General features: G+C 45.1%; 2 protein-coding genes across 7 annotated transcripts in view; one reads left to right on the top strand and one right to left on the bottom strand.

Annotated features, from left to right (window-relative positions):
• STAMBPL1 (STAM binding protein like 1) overlaps window positions 1–3,037 on the top strand; it is a 65,441-nt gene extending 62,404 nt beyond the window's left edge. For all 5 annotated transcript variants that reach the window (XM_070752311.1, XM_070752313.1, XM_070752314.1 and 2 more), the window contains one exon: window positions 2,738–3,037. In XM_070752311.1, coding sequence (XP_070608412.1) covers window positions 2,738–2,794 — 57 coding nt within the window. In that variant the 3' untranslated portion in view covers window positions 2,795–3,037. The remainder of the gene's footprint in view (window positions 1–2,737) is intronic.
• ACTA2 (actin alpha 2, smooth muscle) overlaps window positions 2,984–16,333 on the bottom strand; it is a 38,772-nt gene continuing 25,422 nt past the window's right edge. For both annotated transcript variants that reach the window (XM_070752316.1, XM_070752317.1), the window contains exon 9: window positions 2,984–4,049. In XM_070752316.1, the coding sequence (XP_070608417.1) occupies window positions 3,906–4,049 (144 nt within the window). In that variant the 3' untranslated portion in view covers window positions 2,984–3,905. The remainder of the gene's footprint in view (window positions 4,050–16,333) is intronic.

Genomic DNA, 16,333 nt, shown 5'->3' on the forward strand with positions numbered 1-16,333 from the left:
TCAACAATAAAATACTAGTAAGGCTGGCTTAGCAGCGCCTAAATTTCTGTGTGCCATGAGAAAAGTTTTCCTATCCCTTACAACTTTCTATAGAGGGATGATTGAGAGCATCCTAACATATTGCATTACAGTCTGATTTGGAAACATTACTGCTTCAGTAATGCAGAGAGTGGTGAGGATGGCAGAAAAGATCATTGGCATTCTGTCTATCCAGGGCATAGCAGAGTCCGCAGGATTGTCTGTGATGCTATACATTCTCTTCATGACCTGTTTTCCTTGTTACCTTCTGGAGGACGCTTTCAAAGCAGAACCTCTAGATCAGGGGTGTCAAACTGGCAGCACCCCGGCTCCGCAAAGGCAAAAAATGTTGAGATACATTGAAATACGTCCCGTGACATGATCTAGTTTGGCACCCATGATTTACATCAGTGATGGCTACGTTTTCTGGGTTAGTATGCCAAAGGGTGTGTGTGCATCCCACACATGCACACCCCTGCACTGCCCCCTGTGCATGCACACAATCCCCCCTCCCCTGCATGCGCACAGGCCTCACTGAAGCCTGGGTTGGTGAAAAAAATGGGCAAATGGGCAAACCGGAAGTTCAGAAAAATGGACTTCCAGTTTGCCCATTGTGCTGTTTTTTGCACTCCGGGATTTCAGGGAAGCTTCCCTGAAGCCTCCAGAGGGTGAAATGGCCTTCCCCAAGGTTGCAAATCAGCTAGCAAACACATGTGCTCTGGAGCTGACATAGGGCAATGTCTTGCATGCCCTCCAATATGGCTTTGTGTGGTTCACCATCATGGATCTAGATTCAGTCAATTTTGTTGCATACAGCATCAACCATGTGAACCCTCAGGTTTCCTCTTTCCATTACCAATTCAAAATGGACCGTGATTAATATATATATGTACAGTATATATACGTATGGTGCACTTATATATTTATGTATGCATAGAGCATCTGTATGTGTGTGTAATGTATCAGTCTGGGTAGATTTGGTTAAATAAAGACTTCCTCTTGAGAGCAGGCAACAGAATTCCATTTTTACTCTGGTTTCTCTTCAGATCGTATAAATCTTTCACCTTTTAAAAATGAAATCTCGATGTGCTTGCAATAAAAAAAATGACAAGTTATCTTACCTCTAAATTTGATAAATGTCAACTCATTTGCTCAGAATTGAAATGTAAGAATATCTCTGTAAAAAGATATACCGTATTAAAAACTAACAAGGTTGTTGGATATGTGTGTGGAGAACGAAGTTTGTCTGTTTCCATTGACAAAGAGAGAGATTTAATAGATATTTATTCATTTTCAAAATGAAGTTACTCCTCTTCCTACTGCAGAAACCAAGATTGGATGATAGCTATTTGTCCCATGGAACTGTTTATACTATTCTACAAAAATTAAATTACCATTCTTATATTCCAGCATCTTCATGGTTTGTTAGATACAGTGGGGGGGGGGGGGGAGTATTTAGTCAGACACCAGTTGTGCATGTTCTCCCACTTAAAAAGATGAGAGAGGCCTGTAATTGACATCATAAATAGACCTCAACCATGAGAGACATCATGAGAAAACACATCCAGAAAATCACATTGTCTGATTTTTAACAAATTTATTTGCAAATTATGGTGGAAAATAAGTATTTGGTCAATAACAAAAGTTCATCTCAATACTTTGTTATATATCCTTTGTTGGCAATGACAGAGGTCAAACATTTTCTATAAGTCTTCACAAGGTTGCCACACACTGTTGCTGGTATGTTGGCCCATTCCTACATACAGATCTCCTCTAGAGCAGTGATGCTTTGGGGCTGTTGCTGGGCAACACGGACTTTCAACTCCCTCCAAAGGTTTTCTATAAGGTTGAGATCTGGAGACTGGCTAGGTTGTGGACAGGTGACTTTTATACTGATAACAAGTTCAAACAGGTGCCATTACTACAGGTAATGAGTGGAGGACATTGGAGCCTCTTAAAGAAGAAGTTACAGGTCTGTGAGAGCCAGAAATCTTGTTTCTTTATAGGTGACCAAATACTTATTTTCCACCATAATTTGCAAATAAATTTGTTAAAAATCAGACAATGTGAATTTCTGGATGTGTTTTCTCATGTTGTCCCTCATGGTTGAGATCTACTTATGATGTCAATTAGAGGCCTCTCTCATCTTTTTAAGTGGGAGAACTTGCACAAGTGGTGTCTGACTATACTTTTTTTCCCCACTGTAAGTTAGAAAGTTAGAAGAACAAGGTCTGTTAAATCATGGATACCACCAAACCAGATGAGCAATATAGTTAGGTTTTACTGACCAGAAATCTTGGAAGTAGGTAGCATTAAATAAATAACATTGGCTTTTACTATCTTAAGAACTAAACCAAGTTAAATCTTGAACAGAAAATCAGGAAATTTCAGTTTATTAAGTTGCGTTAGAAGAAAAATCCCAGAAGCTGATAAACGAAATTATATAGATGTGTGAATGAAATCACTAGGAGTCCATCTTAACTCAAGGAAATCTTTATCTTTACCAAAAGAAAGGGGTGGGGGGAGATGGTTGTTTGAAAATGCACTTTTTAGGGTTGCAATTGGATGATAGCCTTAAGGGAACCTTTGTCCCCAGACGAATATCCCAGTGAAATAAATCCACATTTCCCTTAAATTGTTGCAGGTTTAAATTATTTAATTTTGCGGCAGCTGCCCAGTGACAGATAATCTAAGATTAATCTGGTGTTTTCTTTTGTAGATCTGCAAACATGTCATTGAAAAAGAGATAAAAATAACTGTGCTGGATCTGAGGTGATATAGAGAGAAGAATACCTTGGATAAAATATAAGGCCAAAGGAAAATGAAGCTGCCAGGTTTTCCTAGCATTTTCCAAGTTACTGACATTTTGTATGTTTTGAATTTAACAATTTGATATTTATTGCCCTTTTCTCATTTTGAAGTTATTTCATTGTACAGTCAAAATGAAGCTCACAGTGGCATTCACTCCGGGTATGTTATTTTATTGAAATAATATGACAATAAAGTGAATTTGACACAATGACAGGCTTGACCCCTTTGCAATTTTTTTCTCTCCCCCCCCCCCCCCAAGTATACTGTATATATTTTTCTGCCCTACAGGTATTGAGGAGTGCCTATGTGTGACATGTGAATGTTTACAGTATGTTTAAAAATAATACTAGCTATAAAATAGTGTAGGAAATATGGAAGAAAGAACACTCGCTAATGGGAACAAAGCAGGTTCTGCTGAGAAGCACACAGAAAAACTGCTCAAATAATAAAGTGAACAATGAATGTGTGAGCTCACACGAGTTCCTGCTATTCAACTAGCTTCAGTCCCTACTACATTATTAAAGAGCCAGTGTGGCCTCCCTATAAATTCATTGTAGAAGAAAGAAACTTAAAATAATTCTGTTTTTCCTGAGTCACAGAAGGTAGAAGTCATAGGGCATGGAGAACTGAAAACTAGATATAACCAGAAGATTTAGGGAAGAATAGCAAACAATTCTACGTATGCATAAATTACAATATGTCTATGTAAGTCTAAAATGTAAAAATAGCTACTATCTTTGTGGTTGATTAAAATAAGCACAGATTTCCTTTAATCATCAAGATTCACATTTTCCACTGTCAGTAGAACTTTAATGCAAATATTGACTAGTATAATGTTGATCTGACATGTCTCTCTCTTTTTCCAGAGGAGAAGGAATACTATTTACTCCAAGTAGAGTATTAAAAAATTGAGGTTTATTAATAAAAATTCAAAGCACCTGAAAAGCATGTTTACAATTCTTTCCTCCTCTGCCCCCTAAAATCCTCAAATACATCTTATTGGAAACCCAGCTAATTATAAGTAAGGTACTTGGGGTAGACTAATTTAGCATATTTTCCAAAGAAGGGGAAGTAACTCAGAAGCATTTGCGGTGAACAATAGATGGGCCAGCTTCATCATACTCTGGTTTGCTAATCCACATCTGTTGGAAGGTGGAAAGAGAAGCAAGAATGGATCCTCCAATCCAGACTGAATACTTGCGCTCGGGTGGAGCAATAATCTGAAGAAAAAGAATTGAACAGATCTAATTGAACTACTTCAAACAGAGAATGTTACAAATTATGCAGGCATCATTTTTCACATTGAAAACTGGTAGCAGAGACTTCATATCTGTAATGTAGTTATGTATCCAACCCAAGCAAATTTGTTTATTCTTGATGATGTTGCACATCATTTACACAAATAATTGTGGACAAAAAAACCTCAGTTACTTTAGATCAGTGGTTCCCAACATAGGGCCCACACACCCCCAGGGCGGCAATTTGATTTTTAACAGGGGCAATTCGAACCTTCACCAAGTTAATGGACTTTTAGGCTTCCTCCACATGAGTAGGAGTTTACTTTATGAATAGTAAGACTTATATGTCGGGGGTGGGGATTGGGATTTTAGAAATGCTTAGGTTGGGAACCACTGCTTTAGACTCTTACATAAGTTATCAACTCTGGTTGCATTTCTATTTTTAAAGGCAATGCAATTTCTATGAAGATTCTGCGCAAAAGTAGGAACCTTTTCCCTGAGATTCACTAATAAAGAAACATGACAGGTACTTAAGAATGATACTGGCAAGTTAAATCTAGTCACTACTGATGACAGTAGTACCTGATGATGTACCTGATGATAGGTACTTAAAAATGATGCTGGCAAGTTAAACCCAGTCACTACTACTGTGATAAATCTCCTTATGGAAACTTTCTTTCAATATCTACCTCTCCAGTTAGGGAATTCAAATTACGATTTCATTTATCCCAATGATATGATTAAAATGAAAATTACCATTGATGTTTAATTTTGATTTTCAAAATATTAAGTTTGCTTATTTCAATTTATTTATTTCAGATTTGCTTATTTTATTATGATTTTCATTTTCATTCAGATTCCTTTCGCTGGAATGTTAGGGTTTTGCACTGCATTTTGTTAGCATTTTCATTGATTTGTATTTGAGTACATGTTGCTGCATTCCCTCATATAGCTACTGTGTGATAAAATCCACTTCATGCTAAAGATTGAATTTTCTCAAGACAAAATAAAAGTATCCCAGTCAAAGGAATTGCAGCAAAAAGCAGTTTTTGTTGGGCCGGGGGAAAACACTGCCGGCCCGACATTCCTTTCAGCTGGGAGGGGCGAGGCACCGCCTTCCAGCTGATCGATTATTCACCCAGCTTGGGAGCTCCCTCGAGCCGTAATCGGCTCGCAAGGGCTGCCGGGAGCAAGGGGAGGGGTTTACAGGCCTATTTTAGGGCCTGCACTTCTCGCCCTTTCCCCTTCACTCCCAGCATGCCTCCTGATCGGTCACTCACCCACCCTCCGCTCTATCCAGGGTGTCTTTGGGAGGTCACCCGTTGGGGGCCAAGAAGGAATTTTTTGCAATCTAGTAATCTTAATGCAGATTGTTTTTTCGCCATCTCCGTCCTGGTCAGGTGTGAGGTTTTAAAGGGTTAGGGGGTGTATCGGTTTGTAAATAGGTTGATTTGGAATTTACTTTATTATTGGTCACTAATGGCAGAAACGGGGCGGAAAGGGTGTTAGTAGCAACTGCGTGTTCTCCCTTGGGCATCTTTTAAAAGGTGATGGGCTCCTTCGTCACACAACTCATGCGGTGGGAAAGAGAAGCGCTTCAGAACTTTTTTGGACAGGCATTTAAACTAGGTAAAGGGGACAGATGTAACTGATGTGGATGATTTCTGTCCCCGATCAATGCGGATAAATCAGTTTCTGGAAGCTTATGAAAAGGGAGCTGCAAATAAAATAGATGTAGTTCTTGATGATAAGGGGCAAACTAATAATGAAAATAATGTTCTTCGGGTAATGTGCACAAATGCTCGAAGCTTGAGCAACAAGCTCTGTGAGTTAATGGCCATAATATCTAGAGATAATTTGGATCTGGTTGCCATAACTGAGACATGGTTTAAGGATTCTAATGAATGGGAAATATCCATACCAGGATATACACTGTATAGGAAGGATAGAATAGAGAGAAGGAGAGGTGGAGTAGCCATTTATGTTAAGGAAAGTCTAAAAACAACACTAATTCAAAATACATGTAAAGATCTGGAGACTCTCTGGGTTTGCACACAAAATAAAGAAGATTCTGTCATTAGAATTGGGGTGATCTATAGGCCTCCAGGGCAGTCTGAGGAATATGACAACAAGATGGTGGATGAAATTACCCAAATGGCAGTAAAGGGAGATATTGTGGTTATGGGTGATTTCAACATGCCTGAGGTTGACTGGAATATCCCCAGTCATAGTTCCCTCTAAGCTGAGCAGGTGAGCAATCGCTCACTTAAAAATCATCATCAACTCAGAGTTTTCCAAACCTGCCCAGAAGCCGAGAGAGAAATTTTATTATTATTTCTGTGTCGCCCAGTCCCGAAGGGACTGCCGCTCAGACACTATACTTTTCCGCCCACCCAAAAAAAAATTTAGAGAGAACACTGTCCCCAGTGCCCTTACATGCAAAATTAAGAATATAGTAGAGGCCTTTACAGGAGCAGCTCTGGCACAGCTGGTTAAGACACCAACTAGACGGGAGAATATTCTAGATTTAGTTTTTACGAATGGGAATTGTGTTTCAGAGGTCAAGGTATGAGAAAATTTAGGTTGCAGTGACCATCTATGTTTCTGGTTTGATGTAAAAATTGATTGTGAGCAATCCTATACTGCAACCAAAGTACTGTATTGGATTTCAGAAAAACAAATTTTAATGCAATGGGGGAATATTTAAATAATGAATTAAAGGGGAGGGATAAAATGGCAGGAGCGAGCACCCAGTGGACTGTATTAAAAAAGGCCATCTTAAAATCCACTGGACTGTATGTAAGGCAAATAACTAAAGGTAAAAGGAAGAAGAAACCGCTATGGTTTAGCAATGATGTAAGGGCTACAGTCAATGCAAAAAAGGCTGCCTATAGGAGGTATAAAGAGTCTGGAAGTATAGCTGATAGAGAGGTGTATAAAATGAGACAGAAGGAGGCGAAACAGATAATATATGCTGCTAAAGCCTCAAAAGAGGAAGAAATTGCCAAATCTGTAAAGAAGGGGGATAAAACCTTTTTCAGATATATTAGCGATAGGAAGAAGAAAAACTGCAGCATCACAAAGCTTAGTACCGGGAATAATACATGCATTGATGGGAATAAGGAGATCGCTGACTATTTCAATAGCTACTTCTGTTCAGTTTTCTCAAAAGACACCTTACAAAATAATACTATAGCATTGCTTCTAGCTGTACAGATTCAGATCCAGTGATCTCAAAAGCTGATGTCTTAGATGAACTTGAATGATTAAAGATAAATAAGGCAATGGGTACAGATGGCATCCACCCCAGAGTTCTTAAAGAACTCAGATCTGTCATTGCTACCCCCCTGACTGATTTGTTTAACCAATTCCTGTTAACAGGAGATGTTCCTGAGGATTGGAGAATGGCCAGTGTTGTGCCTATCCACAAAAAGGGCAGTAGAGAAGAAGCTGGTAACTACAGGCCAGTTAGCTTGACATCAGTTATAGTTAAAATGATGGAGACTCTACTCAAAAAGAGGATAAATCAGCACCTAAAAAACAATAACTTATTGGACCCAAATCAGCATGGCTTTACTGAAGGCAAATCATGTCAGACTAATCTCATAGATTTCTTTGACTATATCACAAAGGTGTTGGATCAAGGTGGTGCAGTGGATATTGCCTATCTGGACTTCAGCAAAGCCTTTGGTACGGTTCCACATAAAGAGCTGATAGATAAATGAGTGAAGATTGGACTTAATCCCTGGATAGTTCAATGGATTTGCAGCTGGCTGAAGCGTAGACATCAGAGAGTAATTGTTAATGGCGAGTATTCTGAGCACAGACAGGTTACAAGCGGTGTGCCACAAGGGTCTTTTCTGGGTCCTATTCTTTTTAATATGTTTGTGAGTGACATAGGGGAAGGTTTGGTAGGGAAGGTTTGCCTATTTGCCGATGACTCTAAGTGTGCAATGGGGTTGATATACCTGGAGGCCTCTGTAATATGGTAAATTATTTTTTTAAAAAAAAATATTTTTATTGATTTTTTCAAAGTAACAAACACAACAAACAAAACATATAACACTTAATGGAGCTACAGTTGCTCCCCTCAAAGTAGAAGTCTTCATATAAAAGTATAAAAATTATCTATAAAATACATATTGTTATTAGAGTAAAAAATTCAATCTTAATATAAATCTAAATCAGTATCAAAATTTATAAAGATATACAGTGATCCCCCGCTCGTTGCGAGGGTTCCGTTCCAGGACCCCCCGCAACGAGCGGGTTTTCGCGAAGTAGCACTGTGGAAGTAAAAACACCATCTGCGCATGTGCAGATGGTGTTTTTACTTCCGCAGCGCTAGCGAGGAGCCGAAGATTGGGGGCGGCGCGGGTGTTTTAAAACGTCGCTGCCGACATGGGGGGCTCGCTAGCACCCCCCCTAACCCGGGTTGGCGGTTCGGGGGGGTGCTAGCGAGCCCCCCATGTCGGCGGGGACGTTTTAAAACACCCGCGCGCCTTCCCAACTGAGCCCTCAAGCCAAGCGCAGAAGTTCGCCCTGGCGCAGGCAACACGCGCTGCCATCTTCCGGGCCAGCCAGGCTCAGCGGATCAAGCCCGGCTCCTCTCGGCCCAGCATCCCGGGCCAAGCGGCTGCCTTCCGTCACTGAGCCTGGCTCGCCCGGAAGATCATAGCGCACGTTGGCTGCAGCGGCGGCAACATTGCTGCCGGCTTGGCTTCCCTCGCCGCTGCAGCCAACGCGCGCTACGATCTTCCGGGCGAGCCAGGCTCAGTGACGGAAGGCAGCCGCTTGGCCCGGGATGCTGGGCCGAGAGGAGCCGGGCTTGATCCGCTGAGCCTGGCTGGCCCGGAAGATGGCAGCGCGTGTTGCCTGCGCCGGTGAGGGAAGCCAAGCCGGCCAGGCTCAGCGGATGAAGCCCGGCTCCTCTCGGCCCAGCATCCCGGGCCAAGCGGCTGCCTTCCGTCACTGAGCCTGGCTCGCCCGGAAGATCGTAGCGCACGTTGGCTGCGCTGGCGAGGGAAGCCAAGCCGGCAGCAACGTCGCCGCCGCTGCAGCCAACGCGCGCTACGATCTTCCGGGCGAGCCAGGCTCAGTCACGGAAGGCAGCTGCTTGGCCCGGGATGCTGGGCCGAAAGGAGCCGGGCTTGAAGATCGCAGCGTGCGTTGGCTGCGGTGGCGAGGGCTTGCGATGGAGGGTGGAGGAAGCGGCCATGGGAGGGCGAGCTGCCTCAGGGAGGAGGATCGGGCGGGACCAGGTGGGGGCTGGAATTTCTCCGCTGGGAAGAAGCGGCGATGGATCATCCGTGTACCTCTGTCGGCTGCTCCGGGCCAGGGCGAAGGGCGGGCGATCGGCGAAGGGCGGGCGAGCGGGTGCTGGGGAGGGCTTCTCGCCCTCCCGCCAGCAAGAGGGGGAGCGAACGGCGTGGGCGGGCGAAGGGCGGGCGAGCGGCAGCGAGGAGTTTGCGTGGGCGGTGGGGAAACTCCTCACTGATGCCAGCAAGAGGGGGAAGACCCAGGGAAGCCGCCCAGCAGCTGATCTGCCGGGCGCCATCTACGCATGCGTGCCCATAGAAAAAAAAAGCACGCATGCGCAGATGGTGTTTTGACTTCCGGGTTGAAAAATCGCAAATTACCCTGTTCGCAATGGTCGGGAACGCAATAACCGGGGGATCACTGTATATGAAAAGGAAAAAGTTTTAATGAAAAGTCAAAGACAAAAAAATAGGAAAAAAAAAGAAAAAGAGGAAAAGGATGAAAGAAATTTGTGTTTGTACTAATAATTACCATCTTATACAGTTCTAGTACTAAATTCAAATACGCAAATAATATATCAACACACTCATCTCTTATTCCTTGTTTCCCACCAGATATATACTTTCTGCCAGATATCATAAAATTCTGATTCTTCTTGATTATTTAACCGTTTCGTCATCATATCTAATTCGGCACAGTCTAAGATCTTCTTAAAAATATCTGTTTCTTTTGGAATCTCACTATCTTTCCATTTTTGTGCAAAAACTAACCTAGCTGCTACTAATATATGAACTATTAAATAATATATGTCTTTTTTATATTTATAATTTGATATACCCAGTAAAAAAAATTCTGGTGCTTTCTTGATATCTAATTGAGTTATTTCTTTCAGCCATTTTTCTATCATGTTCCAGTACTCTTTAGCTTTTGGGCACGTCCACCAACAGTGATAATAGCTACCTATTTCTATTTTACATTTCCAGCAATTAGGCGAATTAGTTTGGTACATTTTTGCAATTCTACTTGGTGGTAGGTGCCATCTATAAAACATCTTGATCTGGTTTTCTTTATAGGCATTTGACTTTGTTATTTTCCAGTTATGCGTCCAGACCTTTTACCAGGTATTCAGATCTATCTCTCTATTTAAATTTCTACACCAACTAATCATGTTGTCCTTTAATATCCATTCTATATTTTTACTATTAATCAGAAATTTATATGTTTTCCCTATCAATTTTCTTTGATCTGTGGTTAATAATTTACCTAATATATTATTATCCTTCCTAAGTATATATGTTGTTTTATCTTTATGAAATCTCGACTTGATCTGTGTATATTGCCACCAGTCTATTGCCAGACCCGATTCCAGCAGTTCCTGCTTTGTTTTCAAATTCCACTGATTATCTACTAAATCTTTATATCTCCAGATCTTATTCTCTTGTAATAAATTTGGAAAGGTTATGGCTTCAATGGGAGATATCCATTCCGGCATGACTAAAAAGTGATCTTTTTTAACCTCATTCCAAACATCTATTAGTGCTTTCCTAATGATATGTCTTTTGAAGTAGGGATGTATTTTATACTTTTCATACCATATAAAGGCATGCCATCCTAACATTAAATCATGTCCTTCTAAATTTAGTAATCTTCTATTTTGTAAAGTAAGCCATTCTTTAGTCCAAGTCAAAGTTGCAGCTTGATAATATAACTTCCAATTTGGACAGGCAAGGCCTCCTCGTTCTTTTATATCTTCTAAAGCACTCTGTCTTATTCTAAGTTTTTTGTCTTGCCATATAATTTTTTTGTTATTCTATTTAACTCTATTAAAAAATCTTTCCCTGGGTTAATTGGAATTACTTGAACTAAAAATAGAACTTTGGGTAAAATATTCATTTTGATTGTGGAAATCCTACCTAGTAGAGACAATTGCAAATTGTTCCAGGTCTTTAAATCATTTTTGATTTGTTTTAAAAGTTTAGTATAATTATCTTCTTTTAATGTCATAGATTTTGCTGTTATCCAAATACCTAAATATTTACCTTTTTTTGTTATTTTCATATTTGATTTTGTTTCTAGTTGTTGAATCTGAGAGTCTATCATGTTTTTAGTTAATATGTGTGTCTTATTTTTATTTATTTTCAAACCGGCCAACGTTCCGTATTCTTCTAACTGGTCTACCGTGTTTCCCCGATAGTAAGACCCCCCCGATTGTAAGACATATGGGGGGTTTCAGGGGGGTCGGCTAATATAAGCCATACCCCGAAAGTAAGACATATGTCTTACTTTCAGGGAAACACGGGGGGTATTGCCGGGGGGGCCGATGATGTCGCTTCCAAGCTCCCCGCGCGCCCCTCGCCTTCGCTCGCCGCGGCGCCACCGCCTCTTCCCCTGCTGAGGCTCAGCTGCAAGCAGCCAGAGGGGGGGGGAAGGAGCGGGTTAGCCAGAGGCGCGCGGGCGGCAAACAGAATCCCCCCTTCCCAGCGCTGGGCGGTCGACACTTACTCCATCCCTTCCACTGCCTCTCACCGACTTGCTTCTCTCCACCAGCCGCGGTCGCTCTCCGCCCTGGCCCCTGCAGCGCTCGCCTTCCCCGCGCGGCCGCCTCCGAGAGAGAGAGAGGGACGGGCGCTCGGCGAGCGGGCGGGTCCTAGTGCCACTCGGTTCTTCGCCCTCCTTTTCGGGGCGCTGGTTCATTTCCTGCGCGCACCAGCCAACGTCAGCCTCGAAGCAAACGATGACAAAAACAAACTGCCTACCGAGCGGGCTGAGAGAAGGAGCCCTTCTCCACTGCTTCTGGAAGGAGAGTCCAGGATGGGTTAACCCTCAATCCTATTGGTAGAGACTGAGTTATAAATTAATAAATTAACATGTTAATTAGGCACCGCCCCTTGCCTGCCCCCAAGGGCTCAGTTTCAAAAACTCAGTCTTTGGAGAGACACATGAGTTTATTGTATAGAGAAAGTATTTAGAATAAAGTTAATTAAATGTGTAAATTCTTTGACTAACTTGTTTTATTTGTCTTTCTTGTTTTTCAGGAAACGCCAGACAGGACGGGGTCTTTGCCCTCCGTGGGCAGCACCCCCATCATTTCCCCCCGGGAAACCTCTTTCCTCAGCGGGTACCGTTTTATTAAGGGGGTTTCAGCCATGGGTCACTGGCCTCCGTGGCCAGACCCGGCTGCAGCCGAAGGTGAGGGGGTCCGTCCCCCTCACTGGGAGGCTGAAGGGGAGTCGCCCAGAGAGATTCTTCTCCCCTTTAAAGAAGAGAAGCGGAGGAACCGAGGCGGCTCAGCGAGATTGACAGCCGACGGCCATATGTTCGGCGGCAGGGAAAAAGACCGCCGCCAAGCCGCTGCTGAAGCCGCCGCCGCCACCGCCGCTGAGCATATTACCGGCTATTTGAATCGCGCGCGCGCACGCTCAGGGCACAGTCCCCTATGATCGCCGGCGGATTAAACCCCTTTGCACAAGGGAAGACATCGCGGCGGCCGGCCTCACTGTGGCTCGGGGACCTAAGGTTTTCCTGACAGCCAGTTTTCTCGCTGCTAAGGCAAGGGCGACACATATTACCGCCCTATTTACTCGCGGCCGCCATTTTGAGCCAGGCAACGGCTGCACCCGTTTAGGCGGGAAAACCCCCCCCTCCGTCCTTTGGGCCTACAAGGCCTGTCAGTGACACATTATCGCCTGAGGGTGTGGAGCGACGAGCACGGTCTCGTCAGCAGTAGGCAGACATTTTTTGCTGCACATTGTGGAAGAGCTTAACAAGCACTCGGCTGCTTCTTCTATTCATTGAATTTGATCGCTTCTGTGAGTACCATGGATCAATTAACAGTTGGTGGGGAGCAAGCAGTCACTTCAGCCCCTCTCCCCAAGGCTAAGGACAAGGGGAAATCTAAGCCCAAGTCTTCTCAGGGCCCATCCAATTCAGCATTCAGGGAAGCTGAGAAGCGTATCCTGGCATTAGAGCAACGTTTGGAGTCAGCCCTCCATGCTCCTTCTCTAGCCTCTGGAATGTCTCCAAGCCCTGCACCCTTACCAGGGCCATTGACTCCCAATTCTATGGCTCCAGAGGGCTTCCTACCGGGAAGGGATTGGTCCCCAGATCGCCAGGCCAACCAGCAGGCCCATCCTCCCCTGAGTGGGCCAGGTTCTGCGAATTTATCCAGGCCTCTGTGGGGTTTTTCACCCCAGGCCAAGGCCGGGCCTTCAGCTACATTCACCCCTACTGCTGCTGGACTCAGATCTCAACCTAACACTTGGCAGGACCTGTCACCCGCTGTCCAAGAACTGGTTAATAATGCCTATTCACAAGGCATAGCAACAGGGGTGCAGCAATGTCACCAACAGCCAAATCAACCTCAAAGACGGAATCTGTGGTCTGCACCACCCCTTTCAGGTATGGGGTTATCAGAGGAACCATCCTGGCAGGAGGGTAGTGAAAAGGACTACGACTTCTCCGATGATGAGGCTCTACCTGAGCAACCATCTGTCCCAGGACTCTTTAAACCTGCCTTGTTTCGCACACTGTTACACAAGGCCTAACAAGCGGTGGACCTGCCGGGGATTGCAAAGCCCGCAGAGACATCCAGATCAACTACATTGCTCAAAGAACCTCAGCCTGAAACAGACCATATTCTGGCATCAGATATTTTTATTCAAAACGCAAAAAGGCCATGGCAACACCCAGCGGCGGCTCAAGGCCCATCAATGCTGGAGCGCAAGCTGTATTCATTCGATGAAGAGGTTGAGAGTCTTCTTCAATTTCCCCCAATTGATCATCCAGTGGTAAATCTGGTGTCAAATGCCATGGTTCCAGCGGAATCGGGGGACAATTTGAAGCCGGAGGACAGGAAGGCAGAGATCCTTATCAGAAAGTCACATTCCATGTCCGGCTGGGCCTTTCGGGCAGCGGCCGCTGCTTCTTTTTTCAATAGAGCGTCCATCGTTTGGATCGAGGAAATGATGTCCCGCCTTGGACCGGAAGATGGCAGGATGCGGCAGGACTTAAGTAAGTTGTTGGCCGCAGCGGAGTTCTCGGCGGATGCCACTCTCCACTCTGCCAAATTCTCAGCAAGGGGGATGTCCACCACCTTGTCCTCAAGGCGTTTATTGTGGCTTAGAAGCTGGCCAGCCGACACCAAGTCAAAGTGGCGTCTGGCTTCCTCTCCCTTCCGCGGAGCTGATCTGTTTGGAGAAGTTCTTGATAAGGTCCTTATCGAGGATAAGGACAAACGGAAGGTCCTGCCCAGGTCCAACAGACGGCAGGACAGGAGGTCTACGCCTTACAACAGGAGGCAGTCCTTTCGCTGGGACAATTCTTCCGGAACAGGTCAGGCCCAGAGGCCATATTCTCAGGGCCGTTTCAACCAAGCCTCATCCTTTCGGAATGACCGGACCGGCTTCCAGGACAGAACCAGAGGCTATCAGCAGGCTCGACGCCCTTTTAGAGGCGCAAGCCAGAGAGGCTTCAAGCACCCCAAATGACTTCGACAGCAGCCAACCGCTAGGGGGGAAGCTTCGCCTCTACAATTCCTACTGGCGTGCCACTTCCTCGGACAAGTGGGCAATAGCCACGGTGTCTGGAGGCCTACGGTTGGAGTTCCTTCAGCCCCCACCCAACCGTTTCCTCCAGTGCCCGACACCAAGGAATCCAACCAAAAAGAAGGAACTGTTTCAAGAACTACAACATCTGTTGCATATTCACGCCATAGAGCCGGTTCCACAGCACGCCAGGGGGACTGGTTTCTATTCCATGATCTTCACAGTTCCAAAGTCGTCGGGAGGTTGCCGTTTGATCCTGAATTTGAAGCAATTGAACCTGTATATCCTGTACAGGAAATTCAGGATGCATTCGTTGCAAACCATCCTGGCGGCAGTTCGCCCCCAGGACCTTTTAACATCACTGGACCTGAAGGAGGCGTACCTGCATGTGCCAATTTACCCACCTCACCGAAGGTTTCTGCATTTCTGCGTCGAAGGCGTCCACTATCAGTACAAGGCCATGCCATTCGGCCTTTCGTCGGCGCCGAGAACCTTCACCAAGCTTTGGGACGTCCTCACGGCGAGCCTACGCGCACAATCGGTGCGCCTGATGGCCTATTTGGACGACATTGTGATCCTGTCCAAATCTCAGGCACAGGCTCAACAGGATCTCGCCCTGACGATGAGGACCTTGACGGAGCACGGCTTCACCATCAATGTGCCCAAGAGCCAGCTGATTCCATCTACCACGCTCCTACACCTGGGCTCCATCGGTGTACCTTTCTCGAGACCGGCGGAAGAACATCGTTTCTCTCATTTCCTCTCTTCAAAGGGACAAGAAGTCGTCCATGGCCTTCTTGTCCAAGGTTCTAGGAACTCTGGTCTCCTGCATAGGGATCATTCCATGGGCCAGACACCACATCCGAAGCCTTCAATGGTTTCTGCTCCCGGCACAGAAGGTCAGGACAAGCCATTCCAGTGTGCGAGTCCGCCTGCCAAGGGATGTGAAAGAATCCCTGGCATGGTGGGCCTCCCCAGCCTTGCACCGAGGGCTGTCGTTTCGCACTCACGACTTACTCACACTGACTACGGATGCCAGCTTATCGGGTTGGGGAGCGCATATCGGTCAACAATGCGCACAAGGACTATGGTCCAGGGAGGATCTCAACCCGGTGAACATAAATTTTCTAGAGCTCAGGGCAGTCTTTCTGGCGCTCCAACACTTCACCCTTCTAGTGCAAGACAAGCATGTATTAGTCCTGACGGACAATGTCGCGACCAAAGCCTACCTCAACCATCAGGGGGGTACCAGGTCACGACGCCTCATGCAGGAGGCTTCAGCCCTCTTCACCTGGGCCGAGAAGAATCTGCAGTCGCTATCAGCAGAGCATATCGCAGGAGTGGACAATACTCAGGCCGATTGGCTGAGCAGAACCACGCTCGACCCAACGGAATGGAAGCTGGACTCGCAACTATTCCGGATGATCACGGAGCGCTTCGGCATGCCTCTGGTGGACATGTTCGCAA

The sequence above is a fragment of the Erythrolamprus reginae genome, chromosome 5, assembly GCF_031021105.1.
Source record: "Erythrolamprus reginae isolate rEryReg1 chromosome 5, rEryReg1.hap1, whole genome shotgun sequence".
Taxonomy (NCBI): domain Eukaryota; kingdom Metazoa; phylum Chordata; class Lepidosauria; order Squamata; family Dipsadidae; genus Erythrolamprus; species Erythrolamprus reginae.